The sequence below is a fragment of the Pinus tabuliformis genome, chromosome 8 (genome assembly GCF_031772625.1).
Source record: "Pinus tabuliformis cultivar Carrire ecotype Pingquan chromosome 8, CPIR1, whole genome shotgun sequence".
Lineage (NCBI taxonomy): Eukaryota > Viridiplantae > Streptophyta > Pinopsida > Pinales > Pinaceae > Pinus > Pinus tabuliformis.
The window spans coordinates 803,441,150-803,465,235 of NC_142294.1; the positions used below are offsets into that span (position 1 = coordinate 803,441,150).

Sequence of the window (24,086 nt, forward strand, 5' to 3'; positions counted from 1 at the left end):
AAATAATCCCTTAATAATTTCAATAGTAAAAAGCATCCAAAAAATCACTATTTGCAAATAAATAAGCAGGCTCTAAGACAGCAAACTACCTGAAATCCCATCGCTTTTCCTGAAGAAATTGTGTGGCCTCTCCCACCCATGTTTTCCATTTTTTGCCTACATATTCCTTCCTATTGCCAAACCAAGTTGAGGCTGTACGCTGGAGTGAAGGAAACCGGTAAAGAATATTACCCTGCCAGAGATGCAACCAAAATATTCCTGTTTACATGTAACATGATAACTTTAAAATGACAAGGGAATGTAAATTATAGGTTCTAGCTATCATTTACTCCTACAGGAGCTGCATAAAAGCAAAGACTTGGCAGATCCTTAGGTCTGCCAAAAGCAGCTTCAGGATCTTTTCACCTACAAATGATATACCTTTGTTACATACAGATCCAGTATAAACGACACCAAGGAACTGAAAAGTTGATTGATCTAAACGAATCTGAAGGCTACACAAAAGCAAAATATTCTCTGGACCTACTTCAGAGTAATATCACATGAATGAAGGACAGAACAAGCAATTAGATGCAAAAGGAAAACCATGGAAATTAAAAGTCTTCACCATGCTATTTCACAACCTAACATGTGCTCATAGTAAAGATTTAATGCATCTCTAAAGCACAAACATGAATCTACCAAAGTCATTATGTTTAATGAAGTGAATTCGTAATATAAGCATCTTTACAAGTTCTTACAAGCCAACTATTGTTTCTTGAAGAATTGCACTGTGCTGGCATAGCTTTTCGCAGGCCCTGGATCTGTAGGAATATGCTTCTTGTGTTCTTTCCTGAGTTGACGGATTTTCTGCTGATCAAACAGCCCAGCTATCACCCACTGATAGTTAAGATCCCCAGCCTGCTGATGCAATGCTGGCCCTTGCTAGGGCACATGGCCCTACACTTATTTTGGGGTTCAGTTCTTAGCATTGTGTTTCAGCTTGAGGCGTGCTTTTCTACCCGAGCTGTACAAGGGGTATGGTTCTCTAGCCATGCTTGAGAGGAAGTGCTTTCAGCTTCCCTTCTAGAATATCTCATCCAAGATACACTCTTGGCCACAACAATGAAACCTAGTGTCCTTTATGGCTTTGAGGTCCAGGGATGTAGTTAGCTAGGAGCCAACTGTGCTAGGACTAAGAGAATCCACATTCTCCTACTACAACATATGATCTGCTGCAAACAGACAGTTCTTCATAACATCATATAGGTTGAGTTTGATGCACATTCTTTACACCTTGTTACATCCTAAACTAGCATCTAAGTGGAAAAAGCTCAATCCAAATATGCACCTTGAGGCAACTATTAGGAGAGGTATCACTATCACCTTAATACAATCTCCTCTTCATTTTTTTCAAGCTCTCTACAGGCCAACAGGTGCATCCCTAAACTGTGTCATGATTATGAGAGCCCAAGAAAGTAAATCTTAAAATGATTAACCATACAATGCAAATATTATTTCAATGAAAAAGAATTAAATACAACATAATATATTACTTTGTAAAATAAAGGATATGATGCTTCATACAAGTCAACCTTCATGGAACAATGCATACGTCAACAAGATACCAAAATGTATGTCTCTCCATGAAAACGTGCAAGGGATGACCCAAGGGGTTTGTCACATCCCAAAGGTCATGTCTCCTCATCAAAACCATGCCTCGTCACCAAATAAAACCTTCTCAAGACCAGCATCATCCTCTAGAATTCCCACATCACCATCAAATGCATCAAAAGTGTGACATCATTATGTTTGGGTATGACTTCACAATGATAGAAGGCGTGAAATCCCCTCCGAAGGGATACCAAGGTATCATCACTAAAAGAACATCAACGTCCATCAAGAAGGTACAATGTCAACTTCAGATAGTCTTCTCATCTCCTAGGCACACCTAATCTCCAAGCAACATCTTAGTATAGATCACCAATGTCCAAGGTCTTGAGGATGAGGAAGGATCTCATCAATTGTGCCATGTCACTTATTGCCTCAAAATCTAGCAAGTCTTGAGAGAGGCCTCACAAGACAAGGGCTAGACCATATACAACAATGGGGTGGATGCCACTGTCACCTTTGTGAAAATTCTCTTCAAATGTAGCAACTGGAATTAATTCTTCTAACTAATAAAATATGCAATTTATTTTGTTACAGCAAAATATTGAGTTACTCTACAATTCTTCACAAATAAAAATGTTACGGAAATAAACTGGAAACTGAGGAAATGCTAGCACACACAATAATAATTTGACAGTTATTTTTGGACAATTATCCCCGGAAAAACCCAATGCGAGAAAACCAGTGTAGCAGATGAGGTTTTTATTATTATGCAGAAGTGAAATTCTACGTACAATCTATGGATGCCCAAACTGGCAATCCAATATGAGAGAAATACTTGCAAAATCAACTGAGCGAAATTTACCCTCCTCCACAAGCAATCTCGGCTCAGTCTGCGCACTTGAACTGGCTAACTTAGACCCCTCTGCATAGCTTCTGCGCAAGCCTTGCACAGTCACCAACATGCACTGCCCAAATATGCCTCGAATCTGCCTCTACTTGATTGTTGTTTCCATAAGATGAATTCTTCAGCCCTCTAGAAAATTATTCTGACCTTCGGCAACTGAATCCTCCTCTTGCTCAGCTAAATTGAACTACCTTATTGAGGCTACTGCACAGTCCGTGCGCAGCCTCTTGGAGAAATAACTCAACCTCCTCTCTTGACTCTCCGAAACTGGAATCCTCCTTCAGAATCATTGTCTCTGCCACTTTGCATCCCTTCTGGCTCGAACTCTCTTACTTTGGTCGACCTTTGAAGCTGGATAGCTCGATCTACCAAGTAACTCGCACTACTAGCTTCTCTCTCTTGTGTTTTGCTCCAACCCCATCAACCTCCTCTTATAATCTTCAGTTGGATCACCAACAACCACGATTAAGTCCTTATCGATGGCTAAGATCATTTTTTAGTTGATCCATGTGAGCTTCTAGAGAAATCTTACCTTTCCCAATTAATTGTTGTTAATAAATCATTTTCCCTAAGTTAGACTTAGGAAAAATTTAATTACTGATTAATTAACTTAATTGAGTTGCCTCTAGGTGGATTTTCCAAAAACGATTTATGGCTTCTGGAGTCCTAATGTTTCTTAGCCTCTCTGACCAAATTCGAGACTAGAACATTATTTGATGCTACAAAAAACTAACACTCCCTCTTAGCGAGGAAGGTGTTCACCCAATCTTCATAACATCCTCCATACACATTGTTGATAACTGACAACTATGACAACCTACCACTATCCACCAAGCACTATGCAAATCTGATTCATATGCTACTTTGAGTTGAACCAACCTGCATCTGCATTGTTGCTAACATTGCACTGTACACTCAGTACTGTTGCCAACTCTGTATCTGTGTTGCAATTGATCTCATGTTGTTGTTGTTGTTGCTGCAACTACTGCAACTAAGAACTAAATCTTTGAATCAACTATGTCTATGGAATGTAATTGTCTCCTGAGTCACTGAATGCTACCAATTTCTACATTGTCCACTAAGTTTGTCTGCACTACAACTACACTATTCTCTTTAGCATCTGACTGTAACTAGTATCGTAACTATCCCTCAAGAATTGACTTCACCATCTGACACTGATCCTTCTGCTACTAAATATTGTGGGCCCCTATAGCAAGGGTATTGATCCAAGAGGAAACACCTGCTTGATGCTAAACATATGTCAAATGCTCAAAACCTATCTGATGCTACCCTCAAGAGATCCCACCCAGCTCTGCACAACTCTGGAGCCTAGATCTCAATGTCTCCCTACCTCTCTTCTCGAGGTATAGTTGCATATAGAGCAAAGTTTTCCTTCAACCTAGAGGAAAACTAGTCTATCTCTGCCAAAATTGTTTCATGCTCCTACTTCTCCTTCTTGTCCTTCTTCCTCTAAGTATTGTAGTGATCGAACTCACCACACCTGAAGCACTTGACCTTCGATGGTTCCTTCTTCTTCTTCTCTCCTCACTACGAGCCTTATCCCTGACTGGAACCTTTCTTTGCTTTTCTCTTCAATACAAGGGTTGTGTTCTCCTCCTCCTTCACAATTTTCAATCCTTTGTTGTTGCCACCAAGACTACTCTTGACTAGAGCAAGTCGCATCTCATCCTACGTGAAATTCGCCCACAAATGATCCCAACCAGGTAGTTGATCTCGTCCAGTGATGCCTTGGACGAAAGTGGCCCACTCGTCGGTGAAACCATTGATGGCTACACGCATAAGTTCAGCTTCTTGTGGCGTCTCTCCTACAGCAGAAAGCTCATCCTAGATACCTTGAATCCTCATAAGGTAGATAGTAACTCCTCCCTTTTGTATCCTTGTGGTTCTCAACTTCTCCTTCAGGAACAACTTTTGATTCTCAGAAGGATTTCGATATAGTGTTGTGAGATCATCCCACATTTCGTTGGTCGTATTCTTGGGCGTTAAGTGTGAGACTATATGATCCCGAACTCCATCAAGGAGCAAGTTGCATCTCATCCTGCATGAAATTCGCCCACAAACGATCCCAACCAAGTAGTTGATCTCGTCCAGTGATGCCTTGGACGAAAGTGGCCCACTCCTTGGTGAAACCATTGATGGCTACACACACAAGTTCAACTTCTTGTGGCGTCTCTCCTACAGTGGAAAGCTCATCCTAGATACCCTGAATCCTCGTAAGGTAGGCAGTAACTCCTTCTCCCCTTTGTATCCTAGTGGTTCTCAACTTCTCCTTCAGGAAAAACTTCTGATTCTCGGAAGGATTCTGATATAGTGTTGTGAGACCATCCCACATTTATTTGGTCGTATTCTTGGCTGTTAAGTGTGAGACTATATGACCCTGAACTCCATCAAGGATCAACCACTTTCTTAGCCATCTTTATCTGCCAAGTAACTTGCACTATTGGCTTCTCTCTCGTGTGTTTTGCTCCAACCCCATCGACCTCCACTTATAATCTTCAATTGGATCACCAATGACCACGATTAAGTCCTTATCGATGGCTAAGATCATTTCTGAGTTGATCCATGTGAGCTTCTAGAGAAATCTCACCTTTCTCAATTAAATTGTTGTTAATAATTATTTTCCCTAAGTTAGACTTAGGAAAAAATTACTTACTGATTAATTAACTTAATTGAGTTGCCTCTAGGTGGATTGTCCATAAAAGATTTATGGGTTCTGGAGTCTTGGTGTTTCTTAGCCTCTTTGACCAAATTCGAGACTTGAACACCATCTCATGCTACAAAAAACGAACAACCTCAGGTCCTCAACACTCCACCTCCTGCTCTTTAGTGAAATTTCACAATGGAGGCTTCCCAGTATAAGTCACATAGCAGACATTCTAAGTCAATAGCTCAAAGGTGACAATTCCAATAGGTTCAAATAGGGCACTCAAACTAAGAACAAGATTCAATCCAATGTGATAAGGAATAGCATACCTTCAAAAGGACCTACAAGGAAGGGTTTTAGCCTAAATTATGGATGATATGGTACAAAAATGGCACACATAGGCATATAAACAAAGAAAAGGTTTGCAAGAAAGATATGATCAATAAGAGGGAGCAACAAGCCTTCAACAAGCCCTAAGTTGAAACCTTAATGCTAGGTTAGCGTTATCTAGGGTAGAGTTGGCTAGGGTTTGTGACATCATCCTTATAGAGGCTACTCCCACGATGCAAAATGCAAGATTAGAGGTGATAAGGTCCAACCAGCAAGAATAACCTCAAAACCATCCAACGCTTCAAACTTAGTTGAATTCAGCCCTATGCCTTGGTCGTAGTAGCTTGCCTTGAAGGGTCGAATTAGGTAAAAGGAGAAAGCAGAATATAAAAAAAAAAAAAAAATTACAGTTTTGACCATCCATGTGAATGTTAGTGCCTACTAACTACTTGGGTGATGGAGTCTAAGGGAAAATTACTATGGATAAAAACAAGAGGAAAGCTCTCTAGGAGGTTCTCAAGGGATTTTCAAGATTCTTAATTAAATCATGCAAGATTTCACCAAAATTTCATAAAAGATATGCATTTAGACATGGAATATAGAAACCCTAGCAAGATACATTGCATGCAATAACCATAAAAGATATTCAACAATAAAAGTTCTCACAAGATATCAACGAACAATCCTTCTTTATCCCAAAATGACATCTCCACAACAATGACTAGTCTCCAATAGCAAAATATCCACAAAGAACACATCTCCACAAGAGTGGTGAGGTACAAGAGCTAGACCAAAAATAGTCCACGAGTGATGATGAAATGAAAGAGTGATGTGACCTTTTATTTATATGAGGTCTACCTCACCTAACTTTAGCTTAGAAGCCCCTAAAACAACTTTTGATGATGAGTAAACACAAGTAAACCATGGCTTACAAGCCAACCGACAAGCTTAATATGAAATAATGCCAAAATAGACCCACAAGTGTGATTCATAACCCTCTAATACGATGACATCATGCCCCTTTCGGGTTCCAAATGTTGAGTACTAGTGAAGGCTCGAAGTGTCTCCAAGCATCATGACCATCAATCCTTGAGAAGTAATCCTGATTCCTCAGATCCAACCTCAAAGCAGCTCCAAGGGTCCCAAATCAAGTTGAGGTGCCCCCACATCATCTCCATGGGTCTCCATTGGTCAACATAGTGCCTCCTCTCTCCAACTTTAGCGTTCCATCATGTGCAACAATCTTCCCTAATCATCCTATGGAATACCATCCTCATCTGGTCTATGAATCATGGATTTCCCATCAGATAGTGTCAAGGCCAACCTTAGGGCATGTTGGGTCTAGTGGTGCAATCATCAAGAATCCTCTATGCTAGGCAAAAGAAGATTAGCATCCTTGGTCCTAGAGGTACTTTGGGATGTGTATCGACTATTGTAGCCATCATACTGCCCAACGCTATGATGTAAGCAAATAATGTTGGATTTGCTAATTCATCAACTTCTCTGCATGGCTTGGGAACCTATCGAGTGGGTGCCCTCAAGGCATGTGCTATTGTGGACCACCTAGCAAGACCAACTTAAGCTCTAATGAAAGCAACCATTCATTAGAGACTAGAAGATCATATAAGCATCTAAGTGGACCAAGCTTATATGTTAAGGGCATACTAGTATTTCAAACTAGGATCACCTTCCAATATCTAACTAAACAAAGTCTCATAAAGGTGTTCCCTACCTTAGTAGGAGTGGCTAATAGTCAACCCTATTAGGTTCTTCCAACCCGCAAGGGGAGGTGCATTTCCAAGGTTGACCCTTCAATCAATAGGTGTTGGTGTAAATGAGTGGCAATGGAGGGGAAAGACTTCATGGCCAAGTGCCATGGTCAGGGGACCCACTAATGGGGATCCACATCCTGAGTGTATAGATGTAATAGATGCAGAAATCATGGATGCATGATTTTTCCTGCTTTGCCTACTTTTTCCACCCCTCTAGTTCGCCTTTTACTTCTTCATGATAATGTTTTTTTATTTTGGGTGCATGGCTCAAGGGTTAGAGCTTGCTCTGTATGACATAGCATTTAATTTACCCCTTAAGATGAGGTAGTTTATAATGCATCAGGGTTGGGACATGCAAGGGTTCCTTTTGATGAGATGGAGCATCAAGTGCTTAGGAACCAGGTGATGGCTAATGAGGAGGGTAGAGCTCATGATAGGCTTTTTCCCACATACTAACCTATGTCCTAACCATCTTTTGCATTTTGATTTTCTTTTCTCTCATTGTGGCCATATTATGCTTTTCCATTATTTTAGCTACATCAATCTCTAAGGCAATGTTTCCCTTCCCTACTCCAGGATGTGGATAAGAGGGTGCCAAATCACAATGAATCAATGACAAGTTAGACCCGAAGAATGGAGATGGTATATAAAAGGTTTATAATGTAACATGGAAAATGTTAAGTATGGTGTAAGGGAGAATGAACAAGCTACTTCAATCCACATTTTCCAATTAGTGCCCCTCCTGTAACCCTAAGACCTCAAGGGAGGTCCCACTAGATTACGACTAACGATCAACCCCCTTGGTAAGCTGAGAGAACAAATTTACAGTCAAGATCAGTGAATTTTATAGATCACCCCTTTATCCGCACTAAATGCCCAAAACAACAAGTATAAGCACTCGATTGCAAAATGATCAAAGTACATGTTGAGTAGCAACCCACCTTCATATAAGAGGAACACCAAAGGGTGAGAGGTGCATGGTTGATGCAGATTGTGGAGGCATATGGCATATCATCATTAAAAAGAAAATGTCAAGGATGTTGGTTGTCAAATGTAGGAGAAAAGTTTTCTCCTACGAGGTTACACATTTTGGTGGTAAACATTGCCCTCAGGGTCAAAACCCTCAAAAGTTGTCAAACGTCCTCCACTAAGGTGCTCTACATCATCAAAGTGGTTGGACATCATATATGAAGAGCTAGAGAAGTATCATATCATCCATTAAGGGATCTAGGTTGCACCAGTAAGAATCATCTAACAAATACACAATGAATCAAGTGAGATCGACATCATGGGTATAAGGACCATAAGAGCATCAAGGTGGACAATATTCAATATCAAAGCCATCAAATAATTCACACAAGTATCATCTTCAAATGTCTTACTAGCTCATGATTGTGCACAAGTTACCATACTCAAGAATGGGAGGGTCATCATATGGCCCTATTATGATTCATTCCCTCTGTAGATCTCCTTCCCATTGTAGTCGCCTGAACATGGATCTGAGGTTTTTCCCCTTTTTCACATATAGACTTTATGTTTTCTCTTTACTTCGTGTTCTTTATATAATATACTTTTTAGTACTTCAGCTTTTCATTGACATCATTGTACTCAACAATCCCATTGACCTACTTCTGTGGTCATTTGTTGGACATTAATATGTTTATCTTATCCTCTAGGTTCTCCTTGATACCAAATAACCCTTGTATCATCTCTTCTACTTGAACAATTGATTTCTAAAAATCTCTATCCATACCCAAAGCCAAGATATCCCAACATAGGTCTGAAACTTCATCATCTCAATAATCCAAATGGTCACTCACATACCAACAACACTACCTTATCCAAATCGTGAAAATTCCTCGAATGTAGCAACTGGTGTTTAATCTTCTAACTTTTAGCTATTATTTTCTTCTGAATTATTATTCGGCAATTAATGATTAAATCACCAATGCATTCTTCACCATAAAAACATTGAGGAAATAAAAATACGGAACTGAGAAATAGATGCACACACAAAATAAAATAGACACTGTTATTTTTGGACAATTGTCCCTAGGAAAACCCTGAAGGAAAAACCAGCGCAGTAGATGAGGGTTTTATTATTATGCAGCAATTTCAGAGAACAATAAACTAGATGCCTTTCACTGGAAACCCTCCAGCAAATACTGATCACAATTGGAAAAATATAATGGAGATCAAATATCTTCCTCTGCAATCCAACTCAACTTCTCTCTAGCGATTCACACTTCCCAGCTACTCACACTATTGGACTAGAAATGTGTAGATCTGGCCTCTGGAAATTCATATAGCCTTGGATCTGCCTTCAGGTGAGACGTCTAGCCTCCCTCTTGTTGATGAATGTAACTAGCGTCGGTCTTCATAATTGTATTTGAGTTATGATGTAATGTATTTGTAAAAAGAAAGAAAAGGAAATTTATTATCAAAGAAATTGATATATTAAATCAATGATTTATAGGTCAAAGCCTCCATTGTACACTTCTAGGGTTTATGTCAAGTATCCTTGTCCATGTCATAATATAATAGACCCCTCTTGGGCATTGTCAATCAAGAAACAAATTTATTTTGTTGTAAATTAGGTCTTCTAGGCCTCCTTCACCAAGTCAGCCTAATTGAGGGGCAAAACCTCCTATATAAAGCAGCAACTCGACCTCATTTGGAGCACTCACTCACTCATCAAGTTTGATCGGCAATTTCTGGGACAAGAAAAAGTGTGAAATTCAAGGGAAAAATAGGAAAGGGCTAGCAAAGAAGAAGGAGGTTCTATCAAGCACACGAAGTCGAAATTCTCTCTCTCTCTCTCTCTCTCACGTGTGAAGTTGCTAAGATGCTGGAAGGGTCGAAACTACAGTCCTAAAGCTGGGCTGTAATTCTGAGTTGTTGGGGCCTGAAATTTTGGGTTGTTGTTGTTGGACAAGAAAATAACTACTGAAGGTTGTTGAATCATATTGGAAGTTTGACTTGGTGGAGGAGGAAGGTCTTTTGGTCTATCTTAACTTGAATTTCCTAGTGGAAAGTTTGACTGGGTTTTCCCCTATAGAGGGGTTTCAGCCCTAGCTAAGTGTCTACATCTAGTGTCATTGATCTTCGTGTTTTGTATTGATGATTGCTTGATGAAATAAAGATAAAAGAAGAACATAAGGAAGTTAATAACACAAGAATATCACAACTAATTATCAACATAAGAAAATGTTTTTGCCTTTTCGATTTTCTAACATGGTATCAGAGCTAAGGTGAAGAAGAAGGAAAAAAGCACACTAAAGATCTATTGAAAGGAGATATAAGAAAAAGGGTTTCGAGGAAACGTAGAAGATAGCAATATGACAATCACAATGAAGGGAGAAAATAAATTAGAAGGAGCCTCCAACTACAGGGCATGGAAAAAGAGGATAGATCTTATCCTCACTAAGCACAAAGTTTTGGACTTTGTTCAAGGAAAGGTCAAGAAGCCTACAGATGAAGCAGAGAAAGAGAAGTTCAGAGAAACTGAAATACTGGCCATGAATCTAATTGTAGATGGAATAAAGGATAACCTAATTCCATACATATCCAACATAGACTCCGCTCAAGAAATGTATGAGGCTCTCTCCAAATTATTCACCATCAAGAACATTGGTCAAATAGCAAGCCTCAAGAATGAACAATAAAGATGACAAGAGAGGATATTGTATCATCATAATTTGTAAGGATATCTAGAATAAGAGATGAACTCCAAGCAATAGATGAAGTTGTAGCAAAAAAGGAGCTCGTAATTGCAGCTCTTCTGGGACTACAAAAATCTTGGAGTGCTTTTGCATCAGGGATTAGCAATTGGAAGGATACTCCTACATTCAAACAAATGTGGAATACATGCACTCAAGAAGAAGCCAAAATATCATTAGTAAAAAACAAGGAGGTTGAAAAGAAAATACCTCTAATGCCTATTATGCTCATCACAAGAAGAAGGAAACCTTCAAGAAGTTCAAAGGACCAAAAAAGAAAATTGAACTATCTAAGATTGAATGCTACAACTATCATAAGATGGTTCATTACAAAACTCAATGACCTGAGAATCCAAGAAATAAGAAGAGAGATAGGGAACAAGCAAATATCACCGATGAAGCTCCACCTAAGAATAACAAGACTGAAGAATTGGAAGTCAAGGACTTACACTACTAAGTCCTCTCTTACATATCCTTCTTAGTTTTCTATTCTAAGTTTTCTATTGTTTTAACTTCTGTTTTGATTTATAGAGTTTGTGGGTCTAACGTGTCTTGTTAGAACATTTTTGAATTATTTTGATAAGTTGTAGGTATCCCTCAGAAAAGATAAATTAAGAGGGAACCTCCACCATACCAAAAGATAAGTATTTTGTTCTTTTTTTCATCTTTTCATGTTTGGTTTCATCCTCACATCAAGATTTGTTTGTATTGTATGTTAATAACCTTTTCTTTATACTTTCCTTGGTTAGGAAAACCTGTTGAATGCTCAGAGGTTATGGAGGAGACTTCAAAGGATAGACTTGAAGCATGGAAGAAGTTTTGTTGCAAAGGAATCCTGTCAAGATTTGATGTCCTACTAGGTTTGTTCAAGAAAAATTCAAGGTATGTCTTAAACTACAAAGTTTTGTTACGAGGTTCTCTTCATAGAGAAAGTATGTTCATTCTCTTTTAATTTTCTTTACATTACAAACATTGTTATGTCTAGGGTTTTGAATCTTAAAGATTATTGTTAGGGTGATTAATCATTAGATTGAATCTACCCTCGTGAAACCCTAACCTTTAGGGTTCACTATAAAACCCTAGCCTCTTGATGCTAGGGAAATGTCAATGTTAATAATGTTGAAACCCTAGTCTACTTAGGGTTGTTGATAAAGTATAGAAATTCTATTCTTTTGATGTTTAGAGTTTTCGTATTTTTATAATAGAAAACCTAGATCTTTATTGTTACGAGGTTCTCTTCATAGAGAAAGTATGTTCATTCTCTTCTAATTTTCTTTACATTACAAACATTGTTATGTCTAGGGTTTTGAATCTTAAAGATTCTTGTTAGGGTGATTACTCATTAGATTGAATCTATCCTTGTGAAACCCTAACCTTTAGGGTTCACTATAAAACCCTAGCCTCTTGATGCTAGGGAAATGTCAATGTTAATAATGTTGAAACCCTAGTCTACTTAGGGTTGTTGATAAAGTCTAGAAATTCTATTCTTTTGATGTTTAGAGTTTTCGCCATTTTATGATAGAAAACCTAGATCTTTAGGGTTTGTTGTTAATGTCTATGTTATATATTGAAACCCTAAATCTTTAAGAATTAGGGTTTATAAACAAACCTTTGTAACAGTTATACTAAGATCCTAGGAATGAAGCCCTGGGTGTATGTTCATATGTTTGAAACCCAGGCCCAGTGAAAATTGTTGCATATCTAACTTCGATGTATTAATGTTTGTGACTTGGTTTTACCTAGTAGATATTGTTGTGAAATGTTAAGGCATGATTATGAAACTCTATATATATATGTGTGTGTGTGTGTGTGTGTGTGTGTGTTGATGTTTTAGTTGTATCTAGGATATAGAACAAAACCCTAGTAGAAATTGATATTCTAGGGCATGACGATATTGTTGATATGATTTAGCTCTGTTGATAAAATCTAGTAGAGTTTGGCATGTAATTCTAAAAGGTTATCATTGAAACCGTACATATTTTGTATTATGATTGGATTTATTGCTGATATCTAAGGCTTTATGTCTCGAAGATGAAGTCTAAGGTTTATCACTGGTAAATAAAAAGATGAGTCGCTTGTTGATTATGAACCTAACTAGGTTTAGGTATTTAATGTCTAAAGTTTGAATGTTTTGATGCTTCCATGGTAATGCCATGATAAACATATTATTGTTGTCTTCATGCTTTTGTATATTTGTATTTCGTTGTACTTGTTGTTGAAGATTTACGGGCACATAATCTTCAAGATATCCATAAGTTGAAGATGATAATGATGAGCACGATGAAGGAAGCTATAAGAATGATGATGATCAAGATGACCTTGATTCCATAAGAAAGAAATGAAGTCTTGAAAGAATGAAGTTTCTCTGAAGTTATGAAGTTGTTGATCTCCCCAAGTTGAGAGGGAGCCTAGATAGAAGAAAGGGTATAACTCCCCAGTTGAGAGGGAGGGCATTCTATGACAGTGATAATAAATACCTTGAAGTAAGAATGAAACCAAAAAAGAAAGTACTACAGACAGATGTTCACAAAGACTTGAGAAGTATTGAGGTTGTATTTGGTGTTATTAAAGAAGTGAAAGAAGAAAGCTTCTAATAAATTGTATTTGGATAAATCGATGATGATATAAGTAGCATCAAAATGATTGAGGACCCCGAAGATTTGTGTTTACTTGTATATATATTTGAAGGTTTATTACTAATTAGGGTTGTGATTGTGCAGGATCTCTCCATAGAAAGGTTGAACATACGAAGCATGCTTGGAGTGGATATATATTTGATTTAACTTATGAGAGATGAAGCATCTTATGGCAAGATGATTGGGAGGGCATCTGGCCAGCCTATGTGTTAATGTCAAGATCTCGGAGTAGGGAGGGTGGTGTTAACCATGGAGCTCTAACCTTGGATATGCACCTAGATCTCTAAGTTGGTGGTAGAGCTTAAAAGCTTGATGGTACCTAAAGTGGTTAAAGCTTGAGTCCATCTTAGTCCCACCCGATTAGAGTACCCTGGTCAGGTATCTAATCTATAGCATTGTGTTTGTTGTGACTCTTCATATAGCATATCATTTTGAGATCTTCCATGTACCTGTGTGTGTGTGTGTGTGTGTGTGTGTGTGTATACGAGGGAGTGTTGAAGAATGTAACTAGTGTCAGTCTTCATAATTGTATTTGAGTTATGATGTAATGTGTTTGTTAGAAGAAAGGAAAGGAATTTTATTATTAAAGAAATTGAATTATTAAAGCATGGGTTTCATGCTTGGGTCAATGATTTATAGGTCAAAGCTTCCATTGTAGGATTCTAGGGTTTATGCCGAGTGTCCTTGTCCATGTCATAGTGAAATAGACCCTTCTTGGGCATTTTCAATCATGAAACAAAATTATTTTGATGTAAATTAGGTCTTATAGGCCTCCTCCACCAAGTCAGCCTCTAACTGGACAAGCCGACCTAATTGAGGGGCAGAATCTCCTATATAAAGGCAACAACTCGACCTCATTTGGAGCAATCACTCATCAAGTTTGATCTGCAATTTCTGGGACAAGAAAAAGTGTGAAATTCAAGAGAAAAATAGGAAAGGGCTAGCGAAGGAAAAGAAGGTCTCTATCAAGCACAAGAAGTTGCATCTCTCTCTCTCTCTCTCTCTCTCTCTCTCTCGTGTGAATTTACTGAGCTGGAAGGGTCAAAATTGCAATCCTAAAGCTGGGCCGAAATTCAGAGTTGCTGGGGGCCGAAATTCAGAGTTGCTGGGGGCCAAAATTCAAAGTTGCTGGGGGCCGAAATTATGGGTTGTTGCTCTGTTGTAGCTGCTAGACAAGAAAATAACTATTGAAGGTCGTTGAATCATATTGGAAGGTTGACTTGGTGGAGGAGGAATGTCTTTTGGTCTACAGTTTTTGTCTATCTCAACTTAAATTTCCTAGTGGAAGAGTTTGATTGGATTTTCCCTTATAGAGGGGTTTTAGCCCTCGATGAGTGCCTACATCTAGTGTCAATGATCTTCGTGTTTTGATATGAAATAAAGATAAAAGAAGAAAATATGAAAGTTAATAAAAACACAAGAATATCACAAGTAATTATCAACATAAGAAAATATTTCTGCCTTTTCGATTTTCTAACACCTCTACCTCTAGAAACTACTCACTCTGCCTTCCAGAAATAGATCCGGCCTGCAACAACAGAAACACGGCTCTTTCGGCAACTTGCACTGGGGATCTTGCTAACTTGCATTGCTCTATATGGTCTCTTCTGCAAATAATTCAGCCTCCTCTTTCCTATCTCTCGGACACTGGAAATACTGAGGAAATCTTCCTTTGGAATTTCTACTCCCAAATCTTCGTTTCTCCCTCTCTTTGATGCTCTTCCCTAGCTTCAACTACGCCCTTGTTGAATGTTACAAACTAGGTGGTCAAATTGCTCTACACAATTGATGCCTCTCTCCAAGCCCTCAAATTTCTCTTATAATCTTCTGTTGGGAAACCAACGGCCAAGATCTAATCTCGATCAATGGCCTAGATCACTTTGACTCCATCAATAGAAGTCTCTAGAGAAAAATCAAATTACCTTAATTAATTAACTTTAATTTAACAGTTTTCCTAAGACTTAAGAAATATTTTAATTATGGAAAATTGATTTAATTAAGGTGTTTCCCAAGCTTATCTCGCGAAAAGTTTTCGGAGTTTTGAAGATCTTGTGTTGCTTAGCCTCTTAGGGTCATTATAGACTAGAACACCTGTCTACTGCTACACCAAAAACTAACACTCCATCTAGCGAACAAGGTGTTCTCCACTATACCAACATGTTCTCTGAAGTAAACAAACTTAGCTCTCCCTAGACCTTTCATGAGTATATCAACCACTTGTTGGTTTGTGGGAATGTTGTAGCCGAACTGATCCACGTTGCACACATGTTGATTTTGGGCAGCATCGGATGTGTTCTAGCCATGAAAATTGGTGGAGAGGCCAAAGCACATGAGATCTCCAAGACCTAGAAATGGTTTGGACAGATTGTACCCGGTTTGGGAGATATTAAAACAATTAATTATTTTAATGGAGCTCCTAAATCTAAACCTAGGAAAAAAAATATTAATGGGTATTAATATAAAACTGGGTTAGAAGGTTCCAAAAGTCATGGATCAAGCCAAATCTAATCTTATTCGTTGATTAGAGAATTAATCTCGGTCATTGAAGGACCAACGAGAAAAGTATAAGAAGAGGCTTAAGGGTCAGTTGGAGAACACACCAGAGTGATCGGTCATTCATTTTGCTAGAGCGGGGTTGCTAAGAAAAGTTGAATCAGTGATCAACAGCAAGGGGTAGTGAGTACAAGGCAGAGAGGCAGAGACAATACTGAGAAACCAGCGCAGAAGCAAAGAGAGCGAGAGAAACAACCAGTCCAGGCTACGCAAAGGCTAGTGGAGTGACACAGAGGGTCCCAGAGGTTGCGCAGTACCTCAAAGGATTGACGCAGAGGGTCATGGGGTTGATGCAGGTCAGCAGCAGGCTGACGCAAAGGTCAGAGGGGCCAGCGCTGAGCTTCAGTTGTGTCGTAGAGGGTTTCGTGGGAAAAGTTTTATGAATACTTGTTTCCGGATATAGAGGTATTCTTGTCGTGTATTTTTCTCTGTCGAGTGAGCCAGTTAGGCACCCAGTTGTACTCAGAAAGATTGCATAGTACTATAACCCTTTGAATAGATGCACCAATTTTCCCGCATTGGGTTTTTCTGGGGACATTTGTCCAAAAGTAACGGTGTCACTTGTGTGCTTGTTTTCTTTGTAATATCCCATTTCCGAGATATGCCTCAAACCCAAGCAAACTCCAACCAAATACGTACAAACGATATAGTAGCCGGGAAGCTCAAAGAGATAAAAATAACAGTGGTGCAACATATAATAATGTAAACATGGAATATAAGCAAATACTCAAGAAATGCAGAGACAAATGCTAAACCATTTTATTATACTGAGTAATGGAAAGAGTACAGGAGGTGATCAGAAATATAGCACCTCGACTTACACAAGGCAAGTGAAGGAATACACCCAGAATAGTAAAGAAATGGCCTCTCTCTGAACTGCGTCCAAACTGTTGGAGAACTGTTGTGCTACTACTACTACATGGAACCAAGTGGGGATTTGGGGTTGTTCCCCTCCTCAGAAAATGTTGAAACTCTGGAATCAGCCTTTACTCAATAAACCCAGAAAAACCCAAAAAGCTTTTCTGAAATAGCTGACCCTTGAAAATCAACTCCTTGAGGATCTATGCAATCCCTCAAGGCTCTGCGCTGCCACTAAATAGAACCCTCCAAAACTCTACCCGAAACACTGCCAAAATCCTCCAATAGGCAAGGGTTGATCCCTTGCTCAATCTCCCAACTCAAATCCTCCGCAAAAACCCCAATCTGGAACTCCCACCAAAAGAACTGTGTCCCTCTCTCAAGAATGCGCAGTTATCAAAAATGCTCAGTTCCTCCTCCAAAGATCAATCCTCCTGAAAAAGACTGTTGAAAACTACCTTGCCCTAGCAAGCACTCGAAGTCTCCCGGGGCTAAGGGTGAGATCTCCGAATGGAGACACTCGGTGCACTAAACAGTGCTGCAGACAGGCTAAACATCCAGCGTGCTCTAAGTCGAAGTGACTAGCTCAAATGCGCATAATCGAATGCAAAAATGAGGAGGCTCCTCTCTCCTTTATAGCGTTGGCCTTTCTCAAAACCCTAAGGCCCACCTCCTCCAACGTAGCCATATCTTGCCACGTGCTCCTCTCCATCTGCGTAGTCCCTCCAAGTGTCTACGTGGGCCCCCTTCTCTACATGGTCCTATGGCCCCCCTTGGCTCCCCTTTAAGTTACAATGTTATGCTACTAGGGAGTGACTTTATTCTAAAAGTGAGTTATGTCCCGCCTTTCCTCACCTTTTTATTTATAAATAACTATAGAAGGAAAACTTGAGCAAAATCGAATATTCCAATTAGCCATGGCTAATTAGGAATTTTACAGTCTCCCCTGGCAAAATGTTGCTTGTCCTCAAGCAACTGAAGTGATGGATGCTGCAAAATTTTCTCTCTCCCAAGTGGCATCCTCATCCGATCAATTCTTCCACCTCACCAAGAATTCCCAGATCGTCCTGCTCCGCAGCTGCCTCTCCCTGGTATCAATAATAGCCTCTGGCTGCAACACCAAATGCCCCTCATCATCCATGGGTGGTAGCTCATCTGTCACTGTCACCTGCTGCCCCAATGCCTTCTTCAGGCATGATGCATGAAAAACGTTATGAATCTTGTTGCCTTGTGGCAACTCCAACTCATACGCAACTTGTCCAATCCTGTGTATCACCCTGTATGGCCCATAAAAGCGGAGCTTGAGCTTCTCAGCCCCCTTCTGCTTCAATGACAAGTGTCGGTATGGCTGTAATCGTAGGTAGACCAAGTCCCCTACCTCGAACTGTCTCTCCACCCAACCCCTATCAGCATATAGCTTCTGCGGGTTCTGCGCTGTAGCCATATTATCCTTGAGAGCTCGGAGAATATCCTGACTCTCTTGGATCCAAATCTTGGCTCTCGGAGCCTTGCTAGCACCAAACATCACGTCAACAAAAGATAAAGGATGATATCCATACAAAGCATAGAATGGTGACATACCAATAGACATGTGATGTGTAGTGTTGTAGCAGTACTCCCCAAATGCAGCCACTTCTGCCATGCTCGCTGCTGCCCACTGACATAGTTACGCAAGTAGCCCTCCAGCCACTTATTAACTATCTCTGTTTGCCCGTCCATCTGTGGGTGATAACTAATACTCGGGGTCAACTTCGTCCCCACCAACCGGAAAAGCTCCTGCCAAAATCCACCCATGAAATGGCTGTCCCTATCACTGGCGATGGTCTTAGAAAGACCATGTAGCCTGAAGACCTCTCTGAAGAACAGCTCAGCCACCTGTGCTGCTGTGTAGTGTGCGGACATGGCGAAAAAATGTGTGTACTTTGTCATTCGATCAACAACGGCAAAAATACAATCCTTGCCTTGTACCATGGGCAACCCTGTGATGAAGTCCATCGAAATACACTCCCATTTCGCCTCTGGAATGGGAAGAGGCTGCAATAATCCTACGGGATGGCTCATCTCCCCCTTGTTCCTCTGGCAAACATCGCACTCCCAGACATGCTAGAGTACGTCCTCCTTGAGGCCCTTCCATGAGAGCCTCTCTCTAATGGCCCTGTAGGTTTTGGTAAACCCCTAATGGTCGGCCAATGGTGAATCATGTGATGCCTGCATTATCTTCTTCTTGAACTGAGATCCCTCAATCAAGAAGATCCGGTCCCTGCGGTAGATGATCTCATTGACCACCCTGTACCTGTCATCCGCCACCTGCCCATCCAGAACCTCACATGCAAATCTATCCTTGGAGTACTCTACCAAGAGTCGAGCCCTCCATTCTGTGTCCAAGCTCATAAGAGCCAACATGGCTGGTCTACGTGAAAGGGCATCTGCTACCACATTGTTCTTACCCTTGACATACTCAATGTCAAAGTCATATGCTTGGATCTTACTGATCCACTTCTGCTACCTCTCCTGTAGCTGTTTCTGCTCCAAAAAAAACCTGAGGTTGTTGTGATCAGTCCTCACCCTGAACCTGTTACCCACTAAATACTGTTGGAACTTGGCCAATGCATGCATAATTGCCAACATCTCCTTGTCGTATATAGAATACAACCTCTCGTGCGGAAGGAGTTTCCGACTCTCAAACACTATAGGGTGACCTCCCTGCATCAACACTGCGTCGATCCCCTCTCCCAACGCATCACACTCCAAAAACCTCCTTGAGCTTGTCAAAGAATCCGTCAATGCAAGCACTGGGCAGCGGCTCATAACCTCCTTGAGCTTGTCAAAGGCTCGCTGCACTGTATCCAACCAACTGAATGCCCCCTTCCTCGTCAGATCTGTCAAGGGTGCAGCAAGCAGTAAGTACAAATGCCAAAGAATCCCCGAAGTTTTGTCACGTTCCTCGGCTCCAGTCAATCTCTGAGATCTTCTCCTCGTGGACTCTCACTCCGTCCACCCCTATGATGTGTCCCAAGTACAACATCTCCATCAACCCAAACTCACACTTGGAGAGCTTGGCATAGAACTGCTGCTCCTCCAAGATGCGCAACACTATCTCAATGTGCTGGAGATGCTCCTCGCAAGTCCTGTTGTAAATGAGGATATCATCAAAGAATACCAACACAAACTTCCTTAAGTGACTACGGAAGATGTGATTCATGCAGGACTGGAATGTAGCTGCGGTGTTGGTTAGCCCGAAGGGCATCACCAAAAACTCAAAGTGCCCATAGTGACACCTGAAGGCGTTCTTGGGAATGTCCTGCTCCCTCACGCAAATCTAATGGTACCCAGATCTCAAATCAATCTTTGAGAAGAACAGTGCTCCTCTCAACTCATCCATCAACTCATCGATCTTGGGTATGGGGTACCTGTTTTTCAAGGTCTTCTTGTTCAGGGCCCTGTAGTCAATGCACATCCTCAATGTGTCGTCCTTCTTCTTCACCAGCACCACGGAAGAAGCAAAAGGACTCGTGATGGGCCGAATGTGCCCAAGAGCCAACAACTCCTGAATGACCCGCTCAATCTCATCCCAATAGGCCTTGGGATGCCTATAGGGGGTAGTAATCACTGCCTGTATGCCCTGCTCAAGCTCAATGGTGTGCTCAAACCCCCAGTCCGGTAGCTGTCCCAGCGGAATCTCCCCAAACACCGTGGCATACTGGTCAAGGACGGACTGTATATCTGGATGTACCGTCTGCCTTGTAGTCCCTGCCTTTGATGCACGCAACTCCACTGCCCACTCTACGTCTCCCTTCTGGAAGACTGCCTCCATCCCATGAGTCGAAACAATCTGAGGCGGATATGTGTGTTGTCCCTGTATCTTCTCATGCCTCCCTATCTTCTCGTCATCCCATTCCATCTCTAGGGTCTTCCAATCTGTTGTGACCTTCCCTAGAGTGATAAGCCACTGAACACCCAGTATCATGTTGGTGTCCAGAATATCGACCACGAAAAAGTGGTCAATCAGTGTGTAGGTGCCCATCATCACTAATAACTCTGGGACATAATGAGCACACACCATGGTCTGATCTCCTGGGACCAAAACTGAAAACCCATCGAAGCTCTTTGTCTGTATACCTCTTCGCTCAACCATTTGTGCATCAATGAAGTTTTGGGTTGCCCCACTGTCAACCAAAACTGGTACTCGTTGGCCACGTACTGTCCCCCGTACGCGCAACGTCAAATACTTGGGAACTCCTCGCAATGCTGCAAGGGCCCCTCCGGTAGGCGCAAAAGCTACACCACCTGCTGTTGGCGATGGAGGTGGCGAAGAACCCTGCACAGTATGACTATCCCCTGCCTCCACCTCATCCTCCTCATCCTCTTCCCCACTGCTCTCGGAGAAGACCTCAATAAAATGTGCTTTGCCAGCAGCACATTTATGTCCTGGTGCCCACGGCTCCTGACAGGTAAAGCACAACCGCTTCTTCTTTAGCTCCCTCCTGGCATATTCGTCAATCTGTGCTCGTCCTGGATTCCCCTTTGGAGGTGGAATCCTCACATCGTTCCCCTTAGGGTGGAAAGTCTGCCTCTGGGGGAAAGGTGTCCGGGTCCTGGGTAAGACATCCTGTAAGTCCCGGGTCCTGCTAATAGCATCTTGGAGTGTGGCTGGTCTAGTGGATCGGACTAAACCCCGAAATGGCTTTGCTAACCCCTCAACATACATGTAGATCCTCCATGCCACGAATAGATCTGGCAACATCACTGAAACCCTCAAGAAATCTGCAATGTAGGTCTCTGGGCTCCCGGTCTGTTTGAGCCTCGTCAGCTCAACAAAGTGCTGCTCTGGATACCTCTGGTCAAACCTCTCTATCAATCTCCTGGTGAACTCAGCATATGTCGTCACTGTGGAGTGTCCGAGTGTAACCATCCCATGGAACCACCAATCCTGGGCCTCACCATCCAAACATAATGTCGCCACCTTAATGGCCTCTGTCTCCAACATCTGGTTAAGCTGAAAATAGATGTCCAGCTTCTCCACCCAAGACTTTGCCGAACTGTTTGATGAACCATCAAACATAGGCAAGTGGAATCTACTAGTTGTGCGGTGGGCGTCTCCATCATGATAATGCCAGTATCCTCTATGATGGTCGCGGGGTCTACTATCCCGCTAGAGCTGAACAAAGTCTTTGAATGAGAGAGCATCCCTAAACTCCTGCCCATAGGCCTGGCACTCTACAAAATAATCGCCCATATGACCGGGCTCTGCCTCCCGCTGGGCTCCAGCCCCCGTGTCTGCTCCTAAAAAGGTGGGCATGGTAGATCGTGTAGGGGCATGTGAAGCCATCTGCGGAGTAGTATCACGCTGAGTGGCACCCTGCTCTGGCAAATGGTGGGATGTACCCGATCCCTCACCAACTTGGAAAACCCGTGGGTTCTCACGCTGTCTAGCCTCCACTGCCGTGAATCTCTGCCCCATCACCTCGATCTGCCTCGACAAATCCTGCACTGATTTGAGGAGCATGTCCGCAAATCTCTTCCTGTCCTCATCTGCCATCGGATCCTCCTGCTCTGCGTCCACCACAGGCTCCTCCTGTTCTGTGTTCAGGCTCCTCCTGTTCTGTGTCCACCACCCGAACACAGTCTCCCTCTCCGTAGGTGTTCTCCAACCTATGCTCAATATCTCTGTATTTCCTACCTCTGTAATAGATGTAGGGCTTCTCCCTCGATAACATAGACTACTAGCTCCACAAGCTGGGCCAGATCTATGCTTTGATACCATTGTAATATCCCGTTTCCGAGATATGCCTCAAACTCAAGCAAACTCCAACCAAATATGTACAAATGATATAATAGTCGGGAAGCTCAAAGAGATAAAAATAACAGTGGTGCAACATATAATAATGTAAACATGGAATATAAGCAAATACTCAAGAAATGCAGAGAGAAATGCTAAGCCATTTTATTATACTGAGTAATGGAAAGAATACAGGAGGTGATCAGAAAGATAACACCTCGACTTGCACAAGGCAAGTGAAGGAATACACCCAGAATAGTAAAGAAATGGCCTCTCTATGAACTGCGTCCAAGCTGCTGGAGAACTGTTATGCTACTGCTACTACATGGAACCAAGTGGGGATTTTGGGTTGTTCCACTCCTCAGAAAATGCTGAAACTCTGGAATCAGCCTCTACTCAATAAACCCAGAAAAACCCAGAAAGCTTTTCTGAAATAACCGACCCCCGAAAATCACCCCCTTGAGGATCTACGCAATCCCTCAAGGCTCTGCGCTACCACTGAATAGAACCCTCCAAAACTCTACCCGAAACTCTACCAAAATCCTCCAATATGCAAGGGTTGATCCCTTGCTCAATCTCCCAACTCGAATCCTCCGCAAAAACCCCAATCCGGAACTCCCACCAAAAGAACTGCGTCCCTCTCTCAAGACTGCGCAGTTATCAAAAATGCTCAGTTCCTCCTCACTCCAAAGATCAATCCTCCTGAAAAAGACTGTTGAAAACTACCTTGCCCGAGCAGACACTCGAAGTCCCCCGGGGCTAAGGGTGAGATCTCCGAACGGAGACACTTGGTGCACTAAACAGTGCTGCAGACAAGCTAAACAGCCAGCGTGCTCTAAGTCGAAATGACTAGCTCAAATGCACATAATCGAATGCCAAAATGAGGCTCCTCTCTCCTTTATAGCGTTGGCCTTTCTCAAAACCCTAAGGCCCACCTCCTCCAACGTAGCCATCTCTTGCCACATGCTCCTCTCCATCTGCGCAGTCCCTCCAAGTGTCTATGTGGGCCCCTTTCTCTACATGGCCCTATGGCCCCCTTGGCTCCCCTTTAAGTTGCAACGTTGTGCCACTAGGGAGTGACTTTATTCTAAAAGTGAGTTATGTCCCCCATTTCCTCACCTTTTTATTTCTAAATAACTATAGAAGGAAAATTTGAGCAAAATTGAATATTCCAATTAGCCATGGCTAATTAGGAATATTACATTCTTTCAGTTGATGATTTGTAGATCTTGTGACTATGTTGTGTTGATTTCGGTATTTAAATGTATTAAATAACT

General features: G+C 41.5%; 1 protein-coding gene across 3 annotated transcripts in view; it reads right to left on the reverse strand.

The window, feature by feature from the left end:
* LOC149238023 (Iron-sulfur cluster biosynthesis family protein) overlaps window positions 1-24,086 on the reverse strand; it is a 279,175-nt gene that overhangs the window by 96,652 nt on the left and 158,437 nt on the right. For all 3 annotated transcript variants that reach the window (XR_016246361.1, XM_089372897.1, XM_089372896.1), the window contains exon 9: window positions 90-232. Coding sequence is in view for 2 of the 3 variants with exons in the window: in XM_089372897.1 (XP_089229023.1) it covers window positions 90-232 (143 nt within the window). In the remaining variant the exon portion in view is untranslated. The remainder of the gene's footprint in view (window positions 1-89; window positions 233-24,086) is intronic.